Source organism: Monodon monoceros, unplaced genomic scaffold (genome assembly GCF_005190385.1).
Source record: "Monodon monoceros isolate NGI ecotype Baffin Bay Population unplaced genomic scaffold, NGI_Narwhal_1 Super_Scaffold_9, whole genome shotgun sequence".
Lineage (NCBI taxonomy): Eukaryota > Metazoa > Chordata > Mammalia > Artiodactyla > Monodontidae > Monodon > Monodon monoceros.
The window spans coordinates 21,764,278-21,789,029 of record NW_021703786.1 but is presented as its reverse complement, the minus strand read 5'-3'; the positions used below and the strand labels follow the sequence as shown (position 1 = coordinate 21,789,029).

The window sequence follows — 24,752 nt, the reverse complement described above, 5'->3', positions numbered from 1 at the left end:
GTTTAAAAATATAACTACCTTTTTGGATTATCTGTATGAGAGCTTATTTGCACAGTCAGAATTGTAATACATACACATATGTAGTTATATTAATGCATTTTCAGCCTTACATTTCTATTTTGATAATTACTACAAACTGATTCTCAAAAGAAGAAAGTGTGCTGTCAACATAAGGTAAGGTTAATTAAGAAGACTTCCAGTAGAAGAGTGATGACTACCATTTGTAAGAAGAGAAGGGAAGAGTTAGTTATTTAAGTAATGTAGTACTAGGTTTAGCATACTGGTAACCAGTGATAGTTTAACTCCACTGCTTAGTCTTTCCATAGGCAAAACCAAGGGGAGCAATGAAAGACTCTATACCTTTCCCACCAAAGAAATGGGAACAAGCTCTAAACCCTCTGTAATCACAAAGAAAAATACAGGAGTGAATCAAAAAGATAAGATAGTAAAGAACTTGTACTACTTTATTTGAAGACAAAATACTTTTGCCATTCTCAAGGTCTTTTGAAGCATTTTGAACAAAAGCTCCTTTCCAAAAAACAAGTACAAGGATTCTTATCTTTTCTCAAGGCCTGCTGTTTGCAGATAAGGTGGTTGGTTTATATTTATTTTTGGCATCTTGTTCCTTCATCTACAGGCTTTTTTTTCCTCCCCACACCAAAAGCTGTTTGTGGTCCCAATCAACAGTCCCACTGCGTATCTTCTTGCAGATAGCTCACTCTCTGTCTTCACTTGAAGTTGCTTGCTATATTAGTTCCAATAATTAGAGCCATTAAAAATGTCAAGCAGGTCTTCCTTGGTGGCGCAGTGGTTAAGAGTCCGCCTGCCGATGCAGGGGACACGGGTTCGTGCCCCGGTCCGGGAAGATGCCACATGCCACGGAGCGGCTGGGCCCGTGAGCCATGGCCGCTGAGCCTGCGCGTCCGGAGCCTGTGCTCCGCAACAGGAGAGGCCACAACAGTGAGAGGCCTGTGTACTGCAAAGAGGGAAAAAGAAAAAAAAAATTAAAATGTCAAGCAACTTGGGCCTTTTAATAAAATGTGAGAGTATCCTAAACTTAACTTTTATACAATTATCTTCGGTTGACCTGTACAACTCATTTTTCTCCATCTTTTTTTTTTTTTTAAATATTTATTTATTTAGTCGCACCGGGTCTTAGTTGTGGCATGTGAGCTCTTAGTTTCGGCATGCATGTGATACCTAGTTCCCTGACCAGGGATCAAACAGGGACTCCTGCATTGGGAGCGTGGAGTCTTATTCACTGCGCCACCAGCGAAGTCCCTTTTTTCCATCTTTTGAAGCACCTAAAATAATATTTCGGAAGGAATTTGGAAGACATGTATCTGTGAGTCCTCTGTGGTATCAACTGGGCTGTAGTGTCAGCAAGCACTACCCTTTCAGAGGAGCTAAGGGTCCCTCTGCTGGTGAGTGTTGAGAACTCTTCCAGCTCAGTGGGTGGCATGGGTTCAAAGCATGGAAAGGTTAAGAACTCTCAGGCTGGATTATTGCTTTGAGTGTTTAACCCTAGACAGGGGTAGTTAATTGTTTCAGGCTTTCATTCAATTCCAGTCAGTGGAAGTTCTGGGCTGTGTAAGCATGTGCTCTGGAACTGAAGGACTGGTGAAGGTATCCTAGTGTCCCAATTTGCTCTCCTTAACAGTTTCATAGAACCTGGACAGCCTTCGTAGCAGCCCTAGATATTGAATAAGCTGGTTTAACAACGTTAATTTTAAAGCAGCTTTTGTGGCTTTTTCCTTATTGCAAAATACATATATGTTTATTGTAGAACATTTAGAAGATATAGATAAGACAAAAAAAAAGAAAATATCCCATCCTACCTTTAATTTAATCCATTAGACACTTTGGTTTATATCCTTCCAGTGTTTTTTTTCTAATTTATTTATAGAAATAATTTTTAAGTTAAACAATTTCAGAACAAACTGCTTTGTGCCCTTCTTTTTTTACAGTTTCATTGAAGTATAATTTACATATAGTTAAATTCATCCATTTAAAATGGAAAATTTGATGAGTTTTCATAAAAATCTGTATTTGTGCAACCACCATCATAGTTAAGTTTTAGAACAACCCCATAACGTTCTCTCATGCCTTTTAGCAGTTGTAGTCTGCCTTGTAATTGTGAATATTATTCTTTTGTTTGAAATATGCTTTTTTGAAAAAAATTAATTTATTTTTAATTTTTGGCTACATTGGGTCTTCGTTGCTGCGTATGGGCTTTCTCTAGTTGTGGTGAGCAGGGTTAATCTTCATTGAGGTGTGAGGGCTTCTCATCACATTGTCTTGTTGCGGAACACGGGCTCTAGGAGCGCGGGCTTCAGTAGTTGCAGCACGTGGGCTCAGTAGTTGTGGCTCATGGGCTCTAGAGTGCAGGCTCAGTAGTTGTGGCTCATGGGCTTAGCTACTCCGCGGCATGTGGGATCTTCCTGGACCAGGGCTCGAACCTGTGTCCCCTGCATTGGCAGGGAGATTTTTAACCCCTGTGCCACCAGGGAAGCCCTGAAATATGCTTTTACGACATAATTTTAATGACCCTTGTATTGTTTTGTATAGCTGTATCATAATATATTGGACAATTAGGCTACTTTAAGTTTCTTACTATTAAAAATTCACCATGAGAAAAATCCTTATAACTAAATCATTTTGTACATTCATAATTCTTTCTTTTAAACATCTTTATTGGAGTATAATTGCTTTACAATGGTGTGTTAGTTTCTGCTTTATAACAAAGTGAATCAGTTATACATATACATATGTCCCCGTATGTCTTCCCTCTTGCGTCTCCCTCCCTCCCACCCTCATGATTATTTCTTTAGGATTAATTTCTAGAAGTGGAAGTGCTGAATGAATGGTTATAATTAGCTCCGTTATTAAGCTCTGGGAGGTCAGAGCATTTTATCTGTTTCCTCACTGTTAGATATCCAGGTCTGAGAACAGGGTCCACCACACAGTTTGCAACTCAGGAAATAATTGGTGAATGAATGGCTGAGTACCTGTTGCTATACTGTATTCCATCAGAGAGAGGCCAATTTATGCTGTCATCAACAGTGTGATAATTTAATAGAATATATTACTGCACATTTAAAATTTTCCAAGACAGATGTACTTAAAAATATTCTGTCTTGTTATCACATTGATCCAAGGAAATATTCCAGGAATTCTAATATTTTGGCATCCAAGTTAAATCTCTTAGGTTGCCTGTTATACTCACAGCCATACCAAAAAAAAAAAAAAATCTCTTGTCAAACCATGAATTTTGTCTTTTATTTAGAAAATGTAATCACTTATCTATAATGTTATCTATTTTTGTCCCAAACATAACATTATAAAGACTGGCAAATATACTTAGACAGTTTTGAATATTCAGGGTAACACAAAATTACTTCAAGGTTATTTCATTAAACAGTTTTGGGATCCTTCACTATCTTCATTGTTTCTTCCTGGCATGTTATAATTTTACATTATAAGCCACTGTCTCCATCAATATGGAACATGTATTTTCCTTTTTCTAAAAGGAAAAAAAAGTAATGGATGATATACACTTAAATATAAAATAATAAATTTTATATTATTTATATTTTTCCACAATAAAAAATTGCAACCCCTCAAACTTGTAATACAGTTATACATGTGCTCCTTTATTAAATGCATTAAAGAACAACAACAAGCATAATGCATGAGATCACCTTAAAAAAATTTTTTTTGGTAGATACCTAGGAGTGGGATGGCTGGTTTTCTTGCTTATAAAATTCCTATCTAGCTATCCTTCATTCTGGGAATTTTTCTCCAGGCATACATAGCACTGATCAAAAATAACACTACTTTTGTTTAGCAATGGCCAGAAGTCTGGTCTGGAACCTTTTTTTTGAGTGATAAAACTTGAAAAGAATATTCTTTCCAACCAAAATCCATCTTTAATCACAACTACTACAAAACTGTTACTCACTCATTGACCTTAACAGTGAAGAGGGAGTGAAATCAGCTATTCTTTAGGGTAATCCAAGAGATCAGTCTGAAAGTGTGTGGCTAAGGAGCCTTACGAAAACCCAAATCTAATCAAGGTTTCTTGGGGGATTGTGAAATTATTCCCTGAAACTGAAGGGTCATTGTCATCTGCTGCCTCTGGCTTCTTTCACAAACGATAAAAAAACTAATGCCACTTAAGTCACATAAACTCAGGTGCTTATTGCTGAGAGGGCTGTTAGGAGGTCAGAAGGGCAGCCCTGTGCTGAGGTAAGTGCAAGCTTTGCTTTTCTCCTTCCTGCTGAGGCCCAGGCAGTTTTGAACCAGGTAGGGGCAGCGGAGTGCAGCTGGGTGCTAGGAAAATAAACACAAGGCATCTATCTACTAGCAAGAATTAGGAAAGGGAAACCATACTATGACTTAAACTTTTTTACTGGTCAGAATTCCAAAGATGTCACCATTTCCAGCTGCTAAGAATGTATTAGACAAAAGCAAGAATAATTTTGATATCTATGAAAAAGTAGTTTGCGATGAGCTGTTTAGAAAATGTAGAAATTTCATTGTCGAAACCCTTTGAAGCCTTTCCATTTTGTTCTTCTTCCTGGGTCACACTCACTAATATCCGAAGAGGAAGAGAATGCAGAGTTGTGGAAGGAATTTCTATTCACATAGGCATCATATAACCTTAAGTCCTTTGGGGAAAGTAATTCTTGGCAGACATTCCAGGACCATGTATAAGTAGAAAAGGTGTCATAAAAGGACTCATTTTTACTGTCTATCCCAATCAAATCCCCTCGGATCTTCCGCCAGAGGTTTAGCATTTGTTTCCGGTGCTCAAGGGCAATTCCCAAGTTATAGGTATCTGTAGCTCTCTTTACCTGCAGTGAGAGAGCAGAAGTTTACAGTAGTTACCTTAAAATGTCTTTGGTTTGTGGACCACAATTCTAGATATCCCAAGAGTTATGTTCCCAGGTTACTTGAAAGTCACTGAATTTATATATTGGGTAGTGCCTCTTGAGGACATGTGAGTTAGGAGTTGATGGACAATGAAAATGTATTACTTGGGAATAATGAGATTTTAAGAAATTTTATAAGAATTTAAAAACACAGTAGACTAAAACAGGAGGAAAGTGGGATGGAGATAGGCTCTGGATATAATAGGAGTGCCAAGGATGGCACTCAGTCCAGCCTAGGGCAGGGAGGGAGAAGATGCTGAGCTGAGTAGGTCCTCAAGGACTTGATTAAATCGAGGGAGTGGGTGGTGATGGGAAGGTGTTCCAGGGAGAGGGAATAGCATAAACAACGGCTCAAAGGCAATGCATCCTGGAGCTGGTAGGGGGAGTCCAGGCACTTTGGTATTGCTAAAGTGTCAAATTTGAGGAGAGGCAGGCCAGGTGTTGTTGCTGTAATCAGGCCCTGAGACTTGTTCTCAGTGAGGTTGGGCATAGCCCTTTCATCAGTGAAAATCATGCTGCAGTGAGACACTTTTCTGTTGGAAGTGAGATAAATCCCTCAGTTGTATGGAGCAAAAAATATAGTTGAAAAACCCTGTCATCTCTGAGAGGGAAACATTCATTTCCTAAGCAGGACAGTGACAGGCTGGATCTTCTTTGGATTCATTCCTCACAGCAGCTGTGTGGAGGATGGGTGGTGCTCTGAGGAAGGGATAATCATTGCAGGTTGCTGTTTAGGTAAAGCCTAATGAGGACCTCAGCTGAGGCAGTAGTAACAGGATGGAATAAAGGGGACAGATGTGAAAAATCTTTGGGAGAATGAGAGTAGCCAGATTTGGTGATTGGTGGATGTGAGGAGTGAAGAAAAAGTATAAATTAAGGATGGCTCCTGGCCTTCTAGTTTCAGTGCCTGGGTAGATGGTAGTATCAACAACTGAGATATGGAATCCTCAAGAAAGAGCCAGTTTGATATAGAAGAAGATGAATTCGGTTTTGGACATGTCCAGTTTGATATGTGGTGAGACAGCAGGGTAGAGATGTTCATCAGGCAATCGGTGAGATGAGGAAGAAGTACTGGAAAGAAGTCTAGGCTAGTGACAGCTAAGAGTTATCAGGTATATAGGTGGCAGCTGAAACAAGGAGGGTAGATTGAGATAGCTCAAAGAATACTTACCCTAGCTGTTCCTTTACTTAATGCAGAGATCCCCAATGTTCTGTTGCGACTGGGTTATAGGGATGCCAAATTATTGGTATTCTCAAGTTTCCTAGCCCTTGAGGCAGCTAGCACCTCAGGGCTGGAGCCCTTTGGCTATAAGCGACCTACATTTACGCCAGTGTGAATTTATGCCATGATGAGACAGAGGTTGGGAGTCCATTCCTTTGCATTCTTGTGGCATGCTGTACTGTCCTCCTGTAGTTCCGTTTATCCCAATGTATTATTACTACTCCTTTCCTTCTCCATGTCTCCCACCTTACTGCTAGCTCATTGAGGGTAGGAACTGTGTTTCTTATTCTGTGGTATCTCATAATCTCAGAACTTTGTTAACACTGGATAAATATTTACTGAACAAATGAATGTATATAATAATAAGAGCAGTAGGATGAGACTAGAAAACTAGGAACCATCAGGACTTAAGGAGGGACATCCCTGGTGGCCCAGTGGTTGAGAATCTGCCTGCCAATGCAGGGGACACAGGTTCGAGCCCTGGTCCAGGAAGATCCCACATGCCGTGGAGCAACTAAGCCCGTGCGCCACAACTTCTGAAGCCCACACGCCTAGAGCCTGTGCTCCGCAACAAGAGGAGCCACCACAATGAGAAGCCCGCGCACCACAAAGAAGAGTAGGCCCCGCTCACCGCAACTAGAGAAAGCCTGCGTGCAGCAACGAAGACCCAACACAGCCAAAAACAAAGACTTAAGGAACCTAAATGTCCATCGACAGATGAATGGAAAAAGATGTGGTTTATATATATACAATGGGATACTAATCAACCATGAAAAAGAATGAAATAATGCCATTTGCAGGAACATGGATGGACCTAGAGATTATCATACTGAGTGAAGTAAGTCAGACAGAGAAAGACAAATATCATATGATATCCCTTATATGTGGAATCTAAAAATAGATATAAATGAATTTATTTACAAAATAGGAATAGACTCACAGATGTAGAAAACAAACTATGGTTACCAAAGTTTGAAAGAGGAAAGGGGGGAGGGATAAATTAGGAATTTGGGATTAACAGATACATGCTACTATATATAAAATAAACAAGGGCCTACTTTACAGCACAGGGAAATGGAAAAGAATCTGAAAAAGAATATATTTATATGTGTATGTATAACTGAATCACTTTGCTGTACACCTGAAACACTGTAAATCAACTATACTTCAAAAAAAAAAAAGACTTAAGGGATGAACCTTCAGGAAAGAGAAGAGAGAGGAAAGGACACAGAACTACAAGGAGAATTAAAGATGCAGTATTGTAAATGTTAAGGAAGTAACAAGTGTCTAGGAGAGCCTGATCATTAGTGTCAAATGCAGAAGGGAGGTGGCATAAAATAAATACACCCCAGTCTGTCTCTAGAGGACAAAAGTTGCTAAGAAGTCAGGGCACAAGAGTAGACAGGTGGCACACAGTTGTGGTTAATCCACAGTTGTGAATTCTGAAGCCAAGCTACCCATGCTTATAATTCTGGCCCTATTACTTCCTAGCTGTGTGCCTTTGGGCAAGTCACTTAACCTCTCTGTGCATATGTGTAAAATGACATATGTATACCTATGCTTATAATTCTGGCCCTATTAGTTCCTAGCTGTGTGCCTTTGGGTAAGTCATTTAACCTCTCTGTGCATATGTGTAAAATGACAAAGAGTAACAGTGCCTACCTCAAAGATTTGTTGTGATAAGTAAATGAATTAGTACCTGTAGAGCACTTGTAGAGTACTTATAGAGCACAGTGCCTGACACCTAGGAAGCATACTTAAACTACTATTATTACAATTATTCTTTTAGCTGCCATAATAAAGAGGCATTCACTCATCACAATTCCCTGATGACACCACTCACTGTGGCCGTTGGTTTACTACCTTAATTAGTTGCTATTTCCAGCATGAAACAAATGAATGTCCCAGAAATGATGCTGGGTATGACTCCATAGGTGATTAGCAGGATGAATTATAACAGTTAACACTTGAACCCATTTGATTATAGAGCAAGAAATATCATTACAATGGATGAAAATAAGAAATGATCTGGTCTTATTTTAAAGACATAGCTGTCAGTGGTTTCTCTGAAGGTGTTCAACAGAGAATACTCACATGCTCTTTAATAGCAGCTGCATCAGCCACTGTCCAATTCTGCTTTCTCTTGAGTATTTGGTTGATGGCGAGGATGTCAGTTGGGTAGCCTGAGGCACGGTCGATAGGCTTTGTATTTGCTGCCTTTATGAACATTTAAAAAGGAAGGTTAGTAATATATTTTAGTTGAATTATATAACAAAGACAAAAATACACGGAAGTGTATTGTATTATGAAAGGATGTGTATATGATTTACAAGGTTATTTCTACAGCACTTGTCAGTTGTTTTGGGGTACCTGGTATAGTGCCATGTGTAAATGGGCATCTAGCAAACTCTCTTTCTTAATAGTGAAGCTTACTCATAAGAGGAGTATAGACCATAGGATGGTTTATGTTTGGGATGGATATGGAGGGTAGAGAGGAGTCAACTCCATTCTCACCCAAACTTCCAAAGCACTAAAAATGAATGTGCCCTCCACAAAGTACAACATATACTACTCCCAAAATTCTCACAGGGAACCAGCCATCTGTTATTTTTTTACTGTTCCTGGGCTACTGAACAATGTTGGTGGAAATCATGTAAATATGCAGATTGCTTTCTTTGAAAATGTGTATTACCCAGTGTCATCCAGGCCCTCAGTATTGCTTGACATTGCTTTTCTTCATTTGCTGTAAACTCTCTTACAGTCCTCATAGCGGCTGCTGGAAAACCAGACCTTCAAACTCCCTTAGCTGCGCTGCACTGGCTTGTGGGATCTTAGTTCCCCGACCAGGGGTGGAACCCAGGCCCTTGGCAGTTGAAAGCGCAGCGTCCTAACTACTGGACCGCCAGGGAATTCCCCTAATATGAATTCTTTCAGCTCTTCTTTCCACCTTATGATTTCTCCATCCTTTAACCCATTTTTTCCCTCCTTCCCTCTTATATCTGAGAGTTTTTCTTAATTTCCAAGGTCTCCTCCTGTACCTTATCCCTTCAATTTTCCTCTTTCTGCGGCTGGCTTCAAGGGTGTGTGATCTGTGCAGTTACACAGGACCTTATACTTAGAAGGGTCCTAAGTTTGGTTTAACGTTTTATTGTTGCTGTCTTTATTTTTATTTTTTTAAAAAAATATTTATTTATTTATTTGGCTGCACTGGGTCTTAGTTGTGGCATGCGGGATCTTTATTTGCAGCATGCGGACTCTTAGTTGCGGCATGTGGGATCTAGTTCCCTGACCAGGGATTGAACCTGGGCGCCCTGCATTGGGAGCGTGGTCTTAGACACTGGACCACAAGAGAAGTCCCTGTTGCTGTCTTTAAATTCTTAATTATTTTTGGACAAGGGGCCCTACATTTTCATTTTGCACTGGGCCTAGCAAGTTATGTAGCCAGTCTTGCCCCTCTCCTACATCTTCAAACATCTTCAGTTTCTCTTCTCTTTGAGCAGTGGTTTTCAGCTTTGGCTGCATGTTGGAACTTTAAAAAATACTGAGCCCTGGGCCCCGTTCCCAGAGATCTGATTTAACTGGACAGGGTTGTGGCCTGGGCACTAGGATTTTAAAAGCTCTCCCTGGTAGTTCTGTTTTGCAGCCAAGATTGAGAACTGGAGTTCTAAGGGTTTTTCCTCCTGGCTACAAATTGTGCTCATCTCTTATGTCCTGAAACAACTTTTTCTAGACTCTGATTCTACATCAAGCTATAGTTTCATGTTTCTGTTAAACTTAAATTTTTGTAAGAGGATTTGATCCCCCTAACCGCTCCTTTGCATTATCAGTTTCTGAAGATGCATAAAAATCTCCCACTGTACTTATGGATTTGCTTATTCATTTAGTATTTATTTTTACCATGTATAATGCCTTAAAAAGTCTAAAGCCAAAAAAAAAAAAAAAAAAGTCTAAAGCGAGGGCTTCCCTGGTGGCGCAGTGGTTGAGAGTCCGCCTGCCGATGCAGGGGACACGGGTTCATGCCCCAGTCCGGGAAGATCCCACATGCCGCGGAGTGGCTGGGCCCGTGAGCCATGGCTGCTGAGCCTGCGCGTCCGGAGCCTGTGCTCCGCAATGGGAGAGGCCACAACAGTGAGAGACCCGCGTACCGAAAAAAAAAAAAAAAAAGTCTAAAGCCAATCCTTATTATTCTGTTAATTATCACCTTATCTGTTAATTTGCTAGGTGTGTACAGATTCAGAATAGTTATATCTTCCTCATGATTTAAATTTTTTTTTCCAAAAAGAAAAGTGACTCCCCTGGAGATCCAGTGGTTAAGAATCCGCGCTTCCACTGCAGGGGGCATGGGTTGGATCCCTGGTTGGGGAGATAAGATCCTGCATGCTGTATGGTGCAGCCAAAATAAAAAATTAAATTAAAAATAATAAAAATTTAAAAATATGTATTTTTATTTTATTAAAAAAATTTTAAATTGAAGTATAGTTGACTTACAATATTATATTAGTTTCAAGTGTACAAACAGTAATTCAATATTTTAATAGATTACACTCCATGCAAAGTTATTATAAAATATTAACTATATTCCCTGTATTGTACATTACATCCTTGTAACTTATTTATTGTATATCTGGTAGTTTGTACCTCTTAATCTCCTTCACCTATTTTGCCCCTGTCCTCATCCTTCTCCCCTCTGGTAACCACTAGTTTGTTCTATGTGAATCTGTGTCTGTTTTATTGGTTTGTTTCTTTTATTGTTAAGATTCTCCTGATGATTTTTAAAAATCATTAAACAGCATCTTTATCTTTAGTTATATTTTCCTTAAATTTTCTTTTCCCCACACTAATGTATGGATAACAACTTATTTTGATTTGTATTTGCCTGATATATCTTCTTCTGTCCCTTTGAAGTTTCTGTGTAATAATTTAGGTGTCTCCCTTAAAGAATATATATCTTAAAATTAGTTTTTAAAAAATCAGAATCTTTTTTAATTTGAAAATGATCCTTTCTTCCTTCCTCCCTCCCTCCCTTCCTCCCTCCCTCCCTTCCTCCCTCCCTCCCTTCCTCCCTCCCTCCCTTCCTCCCTCCCTCCCTTCCTCCCTCCCTTCCTTCCTCCCTCCCTCCCTTCCTCCCTCCCTCCCTTCCTTCCTTCCCTTTTATTTTTTTAAACTGGTGTGTTTAATCTTTTATTGTGATTACTGATATATTTGGATTTTTCTGCCTGTTTTGTTTTGCACTTTCTATTTTCTCATGTTTCTCTTTTTTCTTATTTTTTTCTTCCTCTACTGTTTTGGCAGTTATTCATTTTAGTTTTTAGTGATTGTCTTCACATTTTTAATACTTAAAATTAATGTAACAAATTATAGATTTAATCAATATCATAAGCCTCTCCCCAAACAATAAAAGGAATTTAGAAAGCTTTAATTCTGGGCACTGCCCTCCTCATCTTCCATGTTACCATGGTATTCTATTTTAGTTCTTATTGTCTAATACTCTTCAAACCAGTACTTCTTTTTTCTTTTTTTTGTGGTACGCGGGCCTCTCACTGTTGTGGCCTCTCCCGTTGCAGAGCACAGGCTCCGGACGCGCAGGCTCAGCGGCCATGGCTCACGGGCCCAGCCGCTCCGCGGCATGTGGGATCTTCCCGGACTGGGGCACGAACCCGTGTCCCCTGCATCGGCAGGCGGACCCTCAACCACTGCGCCACCAGGGAAGTCCAGTACTTATTTTTTATTTCAGGGTTTTTTTAGAGGGTAAACCATGCACATGGTTCAAAATTCTGAAAGTATGGTGAGTATACACTGCGATCTCCCTGGCACTTTTCTCTCCCAACCCCCTAGTTTCCCTTTCTACAGGCAACCAATGTCATAATTTCTTGCGTTTCATTCCAGGCCATTTTACAAGAAAAAAATGTCCATATTTCATATTGACTTTTCCTCCTTTTACACAAATAGTTGTGTACTATTCATACTGCCTTGTATCTTGCTTCTTCCATTTGGAGATCTTTCACATCATTGCACAAAGTTTCTTAGTCATTAACATGGCTGCAGAACATTTCACTGTGTGTTTGGAGCCTAACTTAACTAGTCCCTACTAATGGTTATTTAGTCTCCCCCACCACCCCCCACCAATCTTTTGCTAGCAGAAATGACCCTGTAATGAATTACCCTTTTATGGGTGGCATTTGGAATATGTGCAAGGATATCTGTGTATCTTAGGTGGTATCCCAGGAGTGGAATTGCCAGGTCATGAAGGTGACAGAATATGCCACCCCCAAATATGCCACTTTGGCATAGGATTATTTTGAGCTAAAGGCACTTGAAGAACAGCAGGTGTAAGAAGGGTACACTGAGTTCTTCTTTTTTTTCCCTAAATACAGGAGATAAACCCCCCGTATGGAAGATGTCCTCCCTATACCAGGAGGAAAGTAACATTCATATCATTAGGGACAAGGATTCAAGGCAAAGAGAAAGCTGTACAAACAAATTTTGTTTTTTACTCTGTTTTTTATGATTTTTAAAAATTCTTATTTATTTTTTGGCCACACTGTGCAGCTTGTGGGATGTGGGATATTAGTCCCCCAACCAGGGATTTAACCCAGACCCTCAGCAGTGAGAGCATGGAGTCCTAACCACCGGACTGCCAGGCAATTTTTTATGATTTTAGAAAAGTATTTTATTCTTATGCAGTTACTCTTAACATACCTTATTAAACTAATCCTTATCTTTCTATTCACTTCTTCACTCACTTAACTACCCTAGCCAAGCCTCTTTGTCTGGACACTTTTTCCTAATTTACTACTCTGTCCATTTCAGTACATAAGTGATCAATTCTAATTGCTTCTTTGGGTCTTCATTCTCCCAGGTACATGTAAAATTTAATAAAATGTGTTTGCTTTTCTCCATTTTAACTGTCTTATGTCAACTTAATTCTCAGGCCCTGCCAAAAACCTTAAGAGGGTAGAGGAGAAATTGTACCTCCCCTATAGTCAAAAGGAACGAGGTCTGTCGTTTTGGTAAATATTACCAAATTTCCTCTGTAGAGGTTGAATCAATTTAAACTCGTATCTACAATTTAGGAGTGCCCCATGTGTTTTTCAGCTTTTTGGTCTTGGGCAATCTAATATGGAAAGATAATATCTCAGGGTAGGTTTAATTTGGATCTTTTATGAAGAGTGAGATTGAATATCTTTTCATGTTTCTGAAAACTGTTCATATCCTTTGCTCATTTTTATATAGGTTAGTTTTTTCTAATCAATTTGAAGCTCTTTGATGTATTAGAGTAGTTAGCTCTTTGTGTTATGTGTTGCAAATGTGACTTTTTTGGCCATGTAGGGATTTTTGATCCTGAAGTACTTGAATTAATATCTTTCTATTAAAAATTACTTTTGTGTCATTGTTAGGAAGGCCTTCCCAGAGTTTCAGTATTTTAAAGATTTCTTTTATTCTCTTCCTCTTTCCATTTTTTCCTTTTACCTATATATCCTTGATCCATTTGGAATTTGTGGAAGGTGTAATTTATGCATCTCAATTTTTTTCTCAGATGGCTACCTAGTACACTGTTTATTGAACAATCTATCTTTTCCATGTTGTATTGAAATATCACTTTTTTTTGGATTTGATTTATTTATTTTTGGCTGCTTTGGGTCTTCGTTGCTGCGCACGGGCTTCCTCTAGTTCCAGCAAGCAGGGGCTATTCTTCGTTGCGGTGCGTGGGCTTCTCATTGCGGTGGCTTCTCTTGTTGCGGAGCATGGGCTCTAGGCGCATGGGCTTCAGTAGTTGTGGCACGCAGGCTCAGTAGTTGTGGCTCGCGGGCTCTAGAACGCAGGCTCAGTAGTTATGGCGCACGGGCTTAGTTGCTCTGTGGCACGTGGGATCTTCCCCGACCAGGGCACGAACCTGTGTCCCCTGCATTGGCAGGCGGCTTCTTAACCACTGTGCCACCAGGGAAGTTCCAGAAATGTCACATTTTTTAAAAATTAAAATTCTCTGTATATTTTTATCTATTTTTGGATTTTATACTTTGTTCTTTGGATCTATTAATTTGACAATAGCTCCACTATTTTAATTATTGAGACTTTTAAATATGCCTTAATATTTAGTAAAGTTACCCCCTGTGTTCATTAAGTTTTTCTTTCAGATTATTCTGACTGTTCTTATTTTTTGTGTATGAACCAGATTATTTAGTTATAAAAATCCTTTGGGTAAATTCAAAAAATCACACTAAAGTTATAGATCAAGCAAGAAAGAACAACATCTTTATGATGTCAAACATTGTAAATTAAGAACATGGTCTGCCTTTCTGTTTGTTCACATTTTCTTCTGGGTCCTTTAGGAGCATCTTAACCATTTCTTTATACAGATATTTTATATTGCCTAAGTAATCTCTAGGAGTTTTATCTCTTCTCTTACTATTTTAAATGAGGTCATTTTATCTTCTTATGTCTTCTAACTGGTTCTAACTGGTGGTTGTTTGTGTTGCGCCAGGGGACTCCTCCTTTCACTAAAAGGGCAGCCCATCCAGATTCTGGTTTTGTAGAGGTTTCAGTCCTAGCTGCTCACCTACAGGGTCCATATCTCCTGACCCTGAACAGTCATCAAAACCCCAACCCCTTAGGGAGGGTGGGAGGGAGGGAGATGCAAGAGGAAAGAGATATGGGGACAGATGTATATGTATAACTGATTCACTTTGTTATAAAGCAGAAACTAACACACCATTGTAAACCAGTTATACTCCAATAAAGATGTTAAAAAAAAAGACATGAAAATAAATAAATAAACAAACAAATAAATATTCATTCCCACTGGGAAATAAAAACAAAAACCCCAACCCCTAGCCATCAGGGTCTAGATCCTTATGAAGGATCCAGATCCATGTGAAGCCCCATGAGGGCTTCACCTCTCACCTCTCGCTCAGCCACTCACAGGGTCATTTATGAACATACCATTCTAGCCTTAGGTTCTCTCTTCTTTCTGAAACAAAGGGGTCCTTTTCTTTTGAATGCATTTTTATATGTCACTTTATTTCATTTGGTATTTTTATGTGGTCACATGAGTCTGTGTGATGGGTTGGGCATGGTGAGTGAGTAGCCTGGGTGGGGTAGTGTTCATGTTAGCTCAGTTACTTTCATTCTGAAACTTCCATTTCTTGGTTTCTAATTGACATTTATTGTATATTAGATTAGATGTTGTAATGGACTAGATTAGAATGATAATATTATGTATTTTCAGTAAGTTTAACTATTTGTTGAAATTAAATGAAATATTTATACCTGGGCTTTAAATTTAGGAACATGGCTATGGAATCTGGTTTGAAATATCATGACTGAAAATATTTGTCATTAAAAAGCACATTACTAGTTCTGTTAAGTTAGAATTTGAAAACCTAAGTATTTAACTGATATGATGTAATATAAATCTCACCTGTGTTTTCCAGTCTTTTTTATGGAAAAAATAGTTCTCAAAGAAATTCAGAGGCTCCTTTCTCCTTAGCATTTCTAATTTCTGTATGTCTTTGAATGGCTTTCCCATCACCACCCCATCCACATTAGGAAACAGTGGAAAGATGGGTATTTTTGAATATGGGCTATCTGAAGGAGGATTGCATCCTAAGAAGATAAAAACTGGTATCACAAATAATGTAAGAAGAAATTCACATAAAAGACATACATGTGGTACCTATTTTGCTCTTTGTCTATTCATCTCCTCAGGGGCCATGCCACCCTTTCTTCACTCTCCTGCTCCTACCACCCACGCATCCACAGACTTTCAGCTTCACACAGGTGTCTGGGGATTCAGGTACATTTGCTTTCAAATGATATCTGTGTGACAGAGACCAGACACTCAGAATAGGCTGTGGCCCTACTCTTAAAGCACTTGGCATTTAGTATTTAATTCTGACCAGTAATATACAAATAAATCCTTTACAACAGTGGGGAGAGGACAAATGGCTCTTACTCTTGAGCTCTTCAAGAAATTTAAATAAATCCTTTTCTTTCATTATTGCAATCCGGGCAGCATTAGCAAAGGTGGCTGTGCTTGAGCTTGGAGGTGTGCATATGACTGGCTTAAATCTCCTTTTTCCATAACCTGTAGCATAAGGGCTCCACACCATTTCCGAGGTGGTTTCCTGGAATTTTCTTCGGAAATAGCTAGGAAAAAAAAGTAATTCAGAGGTGGTTAAAAAGTGCTAAAGTCCTACTGAAAAAAAGTGCCATAGTCCTACTGAAAAACAGTGCCTGAGTGTTGGACAGAAAGAAAAAAAAGTCAAATTGCAAGTTATATATGCTGAATGCATTCATTTTAATTTGTATATTCATTCAATATTATTTATTGAGGGCTTGTTTCTGTGACATTTATAAAACATCTACTGATATTTTCCACAGGCCACTTAATTACTTTATATATGCAGTCCCTGGGCTTTGCCTTCCTCCCTCTTTCCCAAGATTTCCCAGTCTTGTCTAGAAAAATACCTACCGATTATGATCCATGTTAGGTTGCTTCTATGTCTTGGCTGTTGTAAATAGCGCTGCAATGAACACTGGGGTGCATGTATCTTCTTGAACCATGTTTTTCTCTGGATATATGCCCAGGAGTGGGACTGCTGGGTCATATGGTAGCTCTGTTTTTAGTTTCTTTAGGAACCTCCATACTGTTCTCCATAGTGGCTGTATCAGTTTACATTCCCACCAGCAGTATAGGAGGGTTCCTTTTTCCCCACACCCTCTCCAGCATTTATTGTTTGTAGACTTTTTGATGATGGCCATTCTGACCGGTGTGAGGTGATAATTTACTGTAGTTTTGATTCGCATTTCTCTAATAATTAGCGATGTTGAGCATCTTTTCATGTGCCTCTTGGCCATCTGTATGTCTTCTTTGGAAAAACGTCTATTTAGGTCTTCTGCCCATTTTTGGATTGGGTTGTTTGTTTGTTTTTTTAATATTGAGCTGCATGAACTGTTTATATATTTTGGAGATTAATCCTTTGTCCATTGATTCATTTGCAAATATTTTCTCCCATTCTGAGGGTTGTCTTTTCATCTTGTTTGTAGTTTCCTTTGCTGTTCAAAAGCTTTTAAGTTTCATTAGGTCCCATTTGTTTATTTTTGTTCTTATTTCCATTACTCTTGGAGGTGGGTGAAAAAAGATCTTGCTGTGATTTATGTCATAGAGTGTTCTGAATATGTTTTCCTCCAAGAGTTTTATAGTGTCTGGTCTTATGTTTAGGTCTTTAAGCCATTTTGAGTTTATTTTTGTGTATGGTGTTAGGGAGTGTTCTAATTTCATTCTTTTACATGTAGCTGTCCAGTTATCCCAGCACCACTTATTGAAGAGACTGTCTTTTCTCCATTGTATATCCTTGCCTCCTTTGTCGTAGATTCGTTGACCATAGGTGTGTGGGTTTATCTCTGGGCTTTCTATCCTGTCCCATTGACCTATATTTCTGTTTTTGTGCCAGTACCATATCGTCTTGATTACTGTAGCTTGGTAGTATAGTCTGAAGTCAGGCAGTCTGATTCCTCCAGCTCCATTTTTTTTCCCTCAAGACTGCTTTGGCTATTCGGGGTCTTTTGTGTCTCCATACAAATTTTAAGATTTTTATTCTAGTTCTGTAAAAAATGCCACTGGTAATTTGAGAGGGATTGCATTGAATCTATAGACTGCTTTGGGTAGTATAGTCATTTTCACAATACTGATTCTTCCAATCCAAGAACATGGTATATCTCTCCATCTGTTTGTGTCACCTTTAATTTCTTTCATCAGTGTCTTATAGTTTTCTGAGTACAGGTCTTTTACCTCCTTAGGTAGGTTTATTCCTAGGTATTTTATTCTTTTTGATTCAGTGGTAAATGGGATTATTCCCTTAATTTCTCTTTCTGATCTTTCGTTGTTAGTGTATAGGAATGCAAGAGATTTCTGTGCATTAATTTTGCATCCTGCAACTTTACCAAAATCATTGATCAGCCTTAGTAGTCTTCTGGTGGCATCTTTAGGATTCTCTATGTATAATATCATGTTACCTGCAAACAGTGACAGTTTTACTTCTTTTCCAATTTGTATTCCTTTTATTTCTTCTTCTTCTCTGATTGCCGTCGCTAGGACTTCCAAAACTATGTTGAATAATAGTGGCAAGAGTGGACATCCTTGTCTTGTTCCTGATCTTAGAGGAAATGCTTTCAGTTTTTCACCATTGAGAATGATGTTTGCTGTGGGTTTGTCGTATATGGCCTTTATGATGTTGAGGTAGGTTCCCTCTATGCCCACTTTCTGGAGAATTTTTATCATAAATGGATGTTGAATTTTGTCAAAAGATTTTTCTGCATCTATTGAGATGATCATATGTTTTTTATTCTTCACTTTGTTAATATGGTGTATCACATTGATTGATTTGCGTATATTGAAGAATCCTCGCATCCCTGGGATAAATCCCACTTGATCATGGTGTATGATCCTTTTAATGTGTTGTTGGATTCTGTTTGCTAGTATTTTGTTGAGGATTTTTGCATCTATATTCATCAGTGATATTGGTCTGTAATTTTCTTTTTTTGTAGTATCTCTGTCTGGTTTTGGTATAAGGGTGATGGTGGCCTTGTAGAATGAGTTTGGGAGTGTTCCTTCCTCTGCAGTTTTTTTGAAGATCCTTTGGAGAAGGATGGGTGTTAGCCCTTCTCTAAATGTTTGATAGAATTCACCTGTGAAGCCATCTAGTCCTGGACTTCTGTTTGTTGGAAGATTTTTTTTTTTTTTTTTTTGCGGTACGCGGGCCTCTCAGTGCTGTGGCCTCTCCCGTTGCGGAGCACAGGCTCCGGACGCGCAGGCTCAGCAGCCGTGGCTTACGGGCCCAGCTGCTCCGCGGCATGTGGGATCTTCCCGGACCGGGGCACGAACCCGTGTCCCCTGCATCGGCAGGCGGACTCTCAACCACTGCGCCACCAGGGAAGCCCCTGTTGGAAGATTTTTTAAAATTAATTAATTATTTATTGATTTGGCTGCATTGGGTCTTTGTTGCTGCATATGGGCTTTCTCTAGTTGCAGAGAGTGGGGGCTACTCTTCGTTGTGATGCACGGGCTTCTCATTGTGGTGGCTTCTCTTTTTGTGGAGCACAGGCTCTAGGTATGCGGGCTTCAGTAGTTGCGGCTTGTGGGCTCTAGAGTGCAGGCTCAGTAGTTGTGGCTCACGGGCTTTGCTGCTCCGCAGCATGTGGGATCTTCCTGGACCAGGGATCGAACCCCTGTCCCCTGCATTGGCAGGAGGATCCTTAACCACTGTACCACCAGGGAAGTCCCTTCTTTCCATTTATATTTTAAGCTCCTTAAATGCAAATGCCACCTATTAAATACTTCTGATCTCCTTAGGAACCAGGTATATGATAAGTAACTACCACAACCATAATAACAATAAAAACACCAACATCTGCTAACATTTCCTGAGCACTTACTGGATATAAGCCGCAATACAAGGAGGTGGAAAAGAGCATGGTTTCTGGAACCAGACAGTTTGTGCTAAAATCTAGGCACTCCTACCCCTTTGGGCAGGTTACTTAACTGACTTGTGCTTTAGCTTTTTTAATCTGTAAAGTGGGGATGATAGGGCATATCAGTAGGTGAGGATTAAAATAAATAACGTGTGTATTCTATGCTTATTCTAGTTACTTTCACATAATAATAATAGCTAACATTTATTGAGCTCTTATGATTTGCTGAGCACTTTACCTGCATTATCACATCTCCTCACAATTTCCCTGTAATTGTGTTATGGGTATTATTATTCTCATTTTATAGATGAGGAAACTGAGGCTGAATGGTTAAGGAATGTGCCAAATTTGTGTACCAACAGCAGGCATTTAATAAATGTATTTGACTTGGAATGAAATGTAGAATGCTGTGCACCCTCTGTTCCACATCTGACCGAGGTGTAGGATAGTATAAAGAGATTACCTGTTGAGCAGCGGAAGGATATTTTACATTGTTGGTGGCATTCTGTATTTTTAAGTCTCTCTAAGTGGGATAGTAGAATGCTTTGAGAGAGTAAGAGCTGAAAAGATTGATAACAGAAACATTTAATTTTTGTAATACAATGATAGACATAGATTGAGGAAATGTATCTTTAGTGATATTTGCTGGAATAAACACATTTGGGTGTGAGAATGTTTCCTTATCCTCTATTCTCAAGTCTAATTCTGGCTCTGGTCCAGTCCAAAGACTACTTTGGGAAGTATGAAATTGCTGTACCTCATCCCAAAGGACCTTTTGACAGCCCCTGGTAGATCCAGTGTGAATGGGAGTATCTTGTATTCAAACTAGATTTCCAAGCTCACCCAAAATCATTCCTGGAAAAGTCTCGTTCCTCTGGGATTCTCTAGCCTAGGGTAGAAGAAGCTGAACTTTTGGCTGTCTTATTGTGGCACATGACTATTTATTTGCCTATACACCTTCTCCTTCGTTTTGGAGCAGATCCGTGGAGTAGGATGTTTGGGAGAGGTGGCTGCCTTGTTAATATCCTCATAAATGCTGCCAAGAAGGTCGTTTTTATTCTTTCTTTGCCACCTACCTTACTATTTCCATTAGAGCCTTTCTGGGTAAGGCTGAAGTCTCTACAAGCTTTGATAGGATTTCAAACAATAGGATCCCTGGGTTGCCAGCTAAATCTAAACAGCTCTCCGTTTCTGGAACTATGGAGGGAAAAAAAAAATTCAAAATGCCTTCTGAAAAACAATCTATCATAAAAAGGATTAAAGTTACAGTTGTTTTACTGTATATACAGTATTAATACCAAGTCAAGAACTAGAGAATTATAGAAAAACATTCGAAGTCTGTTCTATTTGGTAAAAAGGTCATTTTGATTACTGAACAGACAAAATAATCATGGAATTTTAAATGAAATACTTTTAGTTCAGTGACTTCTAAGTAAATACAGTAATACATTTAACATAAACATGAATTATGTGTTAAAGACTATTGTTCTGTTCTTCTATGTAAAGGAATTGTTGATATACATACTTCTGGTGTGCAGGCAAACCCTTGTTACTATAGTGATACTTGAAAGAGTAACTTCTGTTTATACTAAAACAGTTCATAGTTTATGAAAGGATGTATTTTTCAAAAATGTATACAATATTTGGAATTTGGAATGCATTTATCCTAGAAGACATGATATGAATAGGGTTAGATTTTCCAAGGCAGCTTGTTAAACTCATAAACAAACCGTTAGAGGACTAACAGCAATAATTTGAGTACCTCCACTTCATTATAACCTTGTGTGAAAACATGCTCTCGAACCTCCAGCAGACTCTCCAGCCCTCACACTGAGGGCAGAGGCTTCACCAGGGTGAGGAAGATATTTTTCAGGAACAGTGAATTATCTATACTCAAATTTGCCTGAGAGAGAGAGAGAATTTTTCTTTTTCTAAAAAGACAATTTTTCTTCTGTAGGAGGAGTGCCTCCCAAAGTAGCACAGGTACTGGTAAAGAATTAAAGTACTATAAAAGGTGACCAAAATTTTCTACACCACTGCCTGAGTGTTCTCATTGGAGTCCAAAAAGCAGTGTCTTCTGCAGAAGGACTTGATGCATTTAAGTTAAAATTCTAAAACTGTATCAATTTCCTTAGCAAATTTTGTTTTAGAGAAGCAGTACAAAAGTAAATCACATCCCAGACTATACCTTCCTGATTGGAGACCTAAATGAATAATCTTTACAATGCCATGAATTGCAACTAACCATCTGCCATCTATTCAGCAATATTTCTACTCACCCACAGCCTTCAGGAAGCGGTTGTTATCTGTTAGCACCTTTATAAAGTCTGAGAAATTCACCTTCCCATCTCCTGCAACAGAGATCTAAAGCTCAGAACAAGGATATATTTACCTTCCCACTTCACTCCCACCTCTATATTTCTATTATTAGAATATGCCAGAGTTTTACCCTGTTTCCTCTAAAATTAAAGGATAGCGAGTGCTATTAGAGTGTTTGTGTTTCAATGAAAGAATAAAAATTTGGGTAGAGTTAGTGGAAACAAGTGACACTTTAATTAAATGGTGACTGACACACATGGGATGCTGCTGATTGAATGGGGCTCTGGCAGGTGGGTGAGGAGAGGTGAGATGAGGTACTGTGCTGAATATATATTCCACACAACATACCAGCTTGGGCTACTAGTCACTAAACCAGTATATTCAGGGCTTCCCTGGTGGCACAGTGGTTGAGAGTCCGCCTGCTGATGCAGGGGACGTGGGTTCGTGCCCCAGTCTGGGAAGATCCCACATGCCGCGGAGCTGCTGGGCCCGTGAGCCATGGCCGCTGAGCCTGCGCGTCCGGAGCCTGCGCTCCGCAGCGGGAGAGGCCACAGTAGTGAGAGGCCCGCGTACCGCAAAAAAAAAAAAAAAAATCAGTATATTCAAAGAAAACATTACCTATATGCTTTAAAAATATCAATAAAAATGCTGTGGCATTTAAGATTCAATATAGGTGGGCTCTAATGATGGAAGGAAGATCTGTACTAAAATGATTCAAACAGAAACAAAGGGCTTGGATTTCCCTGGCAATGTAGTCAGATAGGGTAGTGGGTCCCGGAGGAAGAAAACTAGGCATAACTTTCTTGACATAAGAGAAGCCATTTCAGGCCTAAGCCATTTTGTCATCTAAGCCTGGCCACAGAGCTTGTCCTTGCAGAAGAATACGCCTCATAGTTAATGATTTGAAAGGAACAAAGAATGTAAGAACAAACTGGTATTACCAGGCCAGGAAAATAACTTAACCATATTGTAAACAATATATCAGTTGTAAAGACTCCCAGTTCTGTTTTGAAAGTTGAGATTAGCCTGAAGCGCATTCCTGAGCTGTTTTGCAGGATCCAACCCCCCTTGAGCACTCAACCTTTACCAGAATACCTAGAGCCTAAGGAATGATGCTGCTGACCTTTGCTGACTCTCATAACCTCAATCAACTAGAGCCTGGACTCTGTCGACCTTTGCCCCAAATCTATGCTGAATTCTCCTCTGCTCCAGCCCCTTCATGAATATGCATGCACCCTTAGCTTAAAACCTTCCTATTTTTGCTGTTTGGGGAGACACTGCTTTGGGAAAGATCTCCAGCGTTCTCCTTACTTGTTGCAAGTAATAAATCCTTCCTTCTGCTCTTTGGCTTGGTTGTGTCTTTTGCGTCAACACCCACCAAGAGGTGAAGCCAGTTTTTGGGTAATAGTAACAGGTAATTTTTGAAATTGCCAATGCCTTTGTATCTGTTATTTCAAGGCACCCTCCAAAATGTACATTAGGACAAGTACTCTGAATTTGATATTAAATACGACAGTCACTTTTCATTTCCACACAGGCTTTTTCAAAGACTAGCCCATTTTGTAGCATTAATTTGATTTCATAACTTGTACACCAATAACTTTAAAGAGAAACACATATATGTGCTTTTGGCAAATGAATGAGGTTTACTTCTCATGTTTATGTAGTCTGAGAAAAAATATATATTTATAAAAATTTTTTATGAAAAAAATAATGACAAGTCAAAGTACTCACGATCAATATCAGCACATCTTAGTTCATTACAGACATCATGCTTGGTTAGATTCACTCCCAACTTAGCTAAAGTGCGCATCATTCCATGTAAATCAATACAGCCAGTTTTATCCTTGTTAAAGAAGTTGTAGGCATCTTGGAAGGCTGGGGAAATGGAATTAGGTTAGGACAGGAATAAATACATATTCTTATGGAACTAGAAGAGATATTACCATTGATTGGAGGTCATGTTCTGAAAAACTAGAGAAATTTGGGTATTTAGTAGACATTTCTTGTAAAGGACAGTGTCCTTCCATGAGATTTGAACTAGAATAAACTAATTGGTGGAAAAGCAAATATGTAGGCAAAATGGCTCTTGAAAGATGTTCATACCCTAATTCCTGGAACCTGTGAATGTATTACTTTACATGACAAAAGGGATTTTGCAGATGTCATTAAGGTAGATTACCCTGGATTATCTGAATGGGTCCCTTATGAAGCAAGAGAGATGTGACAGATGAAGTGAGAGATTCAAAGCAGGAGAAGGACTTGACTCATTGTTGCTGGTTTGAAGATGGAGAGGGCATGTGATGTGGAATGCAGGCAGCCTTAAAGGTCTGAGAGAGGCTCCTGGCTGACAGCCAGCAAGGAAGTGTTTTTGTTTTTTTGTTTGTTTGTTTTTCGTTTTTTTGGCTGGGTTGAGTCTTCGTTGCTGCGCATGTGCTTTCTCTAGTTGCAGCCATCGGGGGCTACTCTTCCTTGAGGTGCGCGGGCTTCTCATTGTGGTAGCTTCTCTTGTTGCGGAGCACGGGCTCTAGGCGCGTGGGCTTCAGTAGTAGTGGCGCACAGGCTCAGTAGTTATGGCTCGCGGGCTTAGTTGCTCCGTGGCATGTGGGATCTTCCCGGACCAGGGCTCTAACCTGTGTTCCCTGCATTGGTAGGAGGATTCTTAGCCACTGCGCCAGCAGGGAAGTCCAACCTTGTCAGTTTTTTTTTTTTTTTTTTGCGGTATACAGGCCTCTCACCGCTGTGGCCTCTCCCGTTGTGGAGCACAGACTCCGGACGCGCAGGCTCAGCGGCCATGGCTCACGGGC

At 39.5% G+C, this 24,752-nt stretch overlaps 1 protein-coding gene across 3 annotated transcripts in view; it reads right to left on the bottom strand.

The window, feature by feature from the left end:
- Nucleotides 1-2,818: 2,818 nt before the first annotated feature.
- EFCAB3 (EF-hand calcium binding domain 3) overlaps nucleotides 2,819-24,752 on the bottom strand; it is a 37,095-nt gene continuing 15,161 nt past the window's right edge. For 2 of the 3 annotated variants that reach the window (XM_029213052.1, XM_029213051.1), the window contains 7 exons: nucleotides 23,680-23,823; nucleotides 21,906-21,977; nucleotides 20,703-20,823; nucleotides 16,109-16,302; nucleotides 15,575-15,759; nucleotides 8,251-8,373; nucleotides 2,819-4,856 (listed from right to left, as the gene is read on the bottom strand). In XM_029213052.1, coding sequence (XP_029068885.1) covers nucleotides 4,536-4,856; nucleotides 8,251-8,373; nucleotides 15,575-15,759; nucleotides 16,109-16,302; nucleotides 20,703-20,823; nucleotides 21,906-21,977; nucleotides 23,680-23,823 — 1,160 coding nt within the window. In that variant the 3' untranslated portion in view covers nucleotides 2,819-4,535. The remainder of the gene's footprint in view (nucleotides 4,857-8,250; nucleotides 8,374-15,574; nucleotides 15,760-16,108; nucleotides 16,303-20,702; nucleotides 20,824-21,905; nucleotides 21,978-23,679; nucleotides 23,824-24,752) is intronic. The other variant, XM_029213050.1, reaches the window with a different exon arrangement.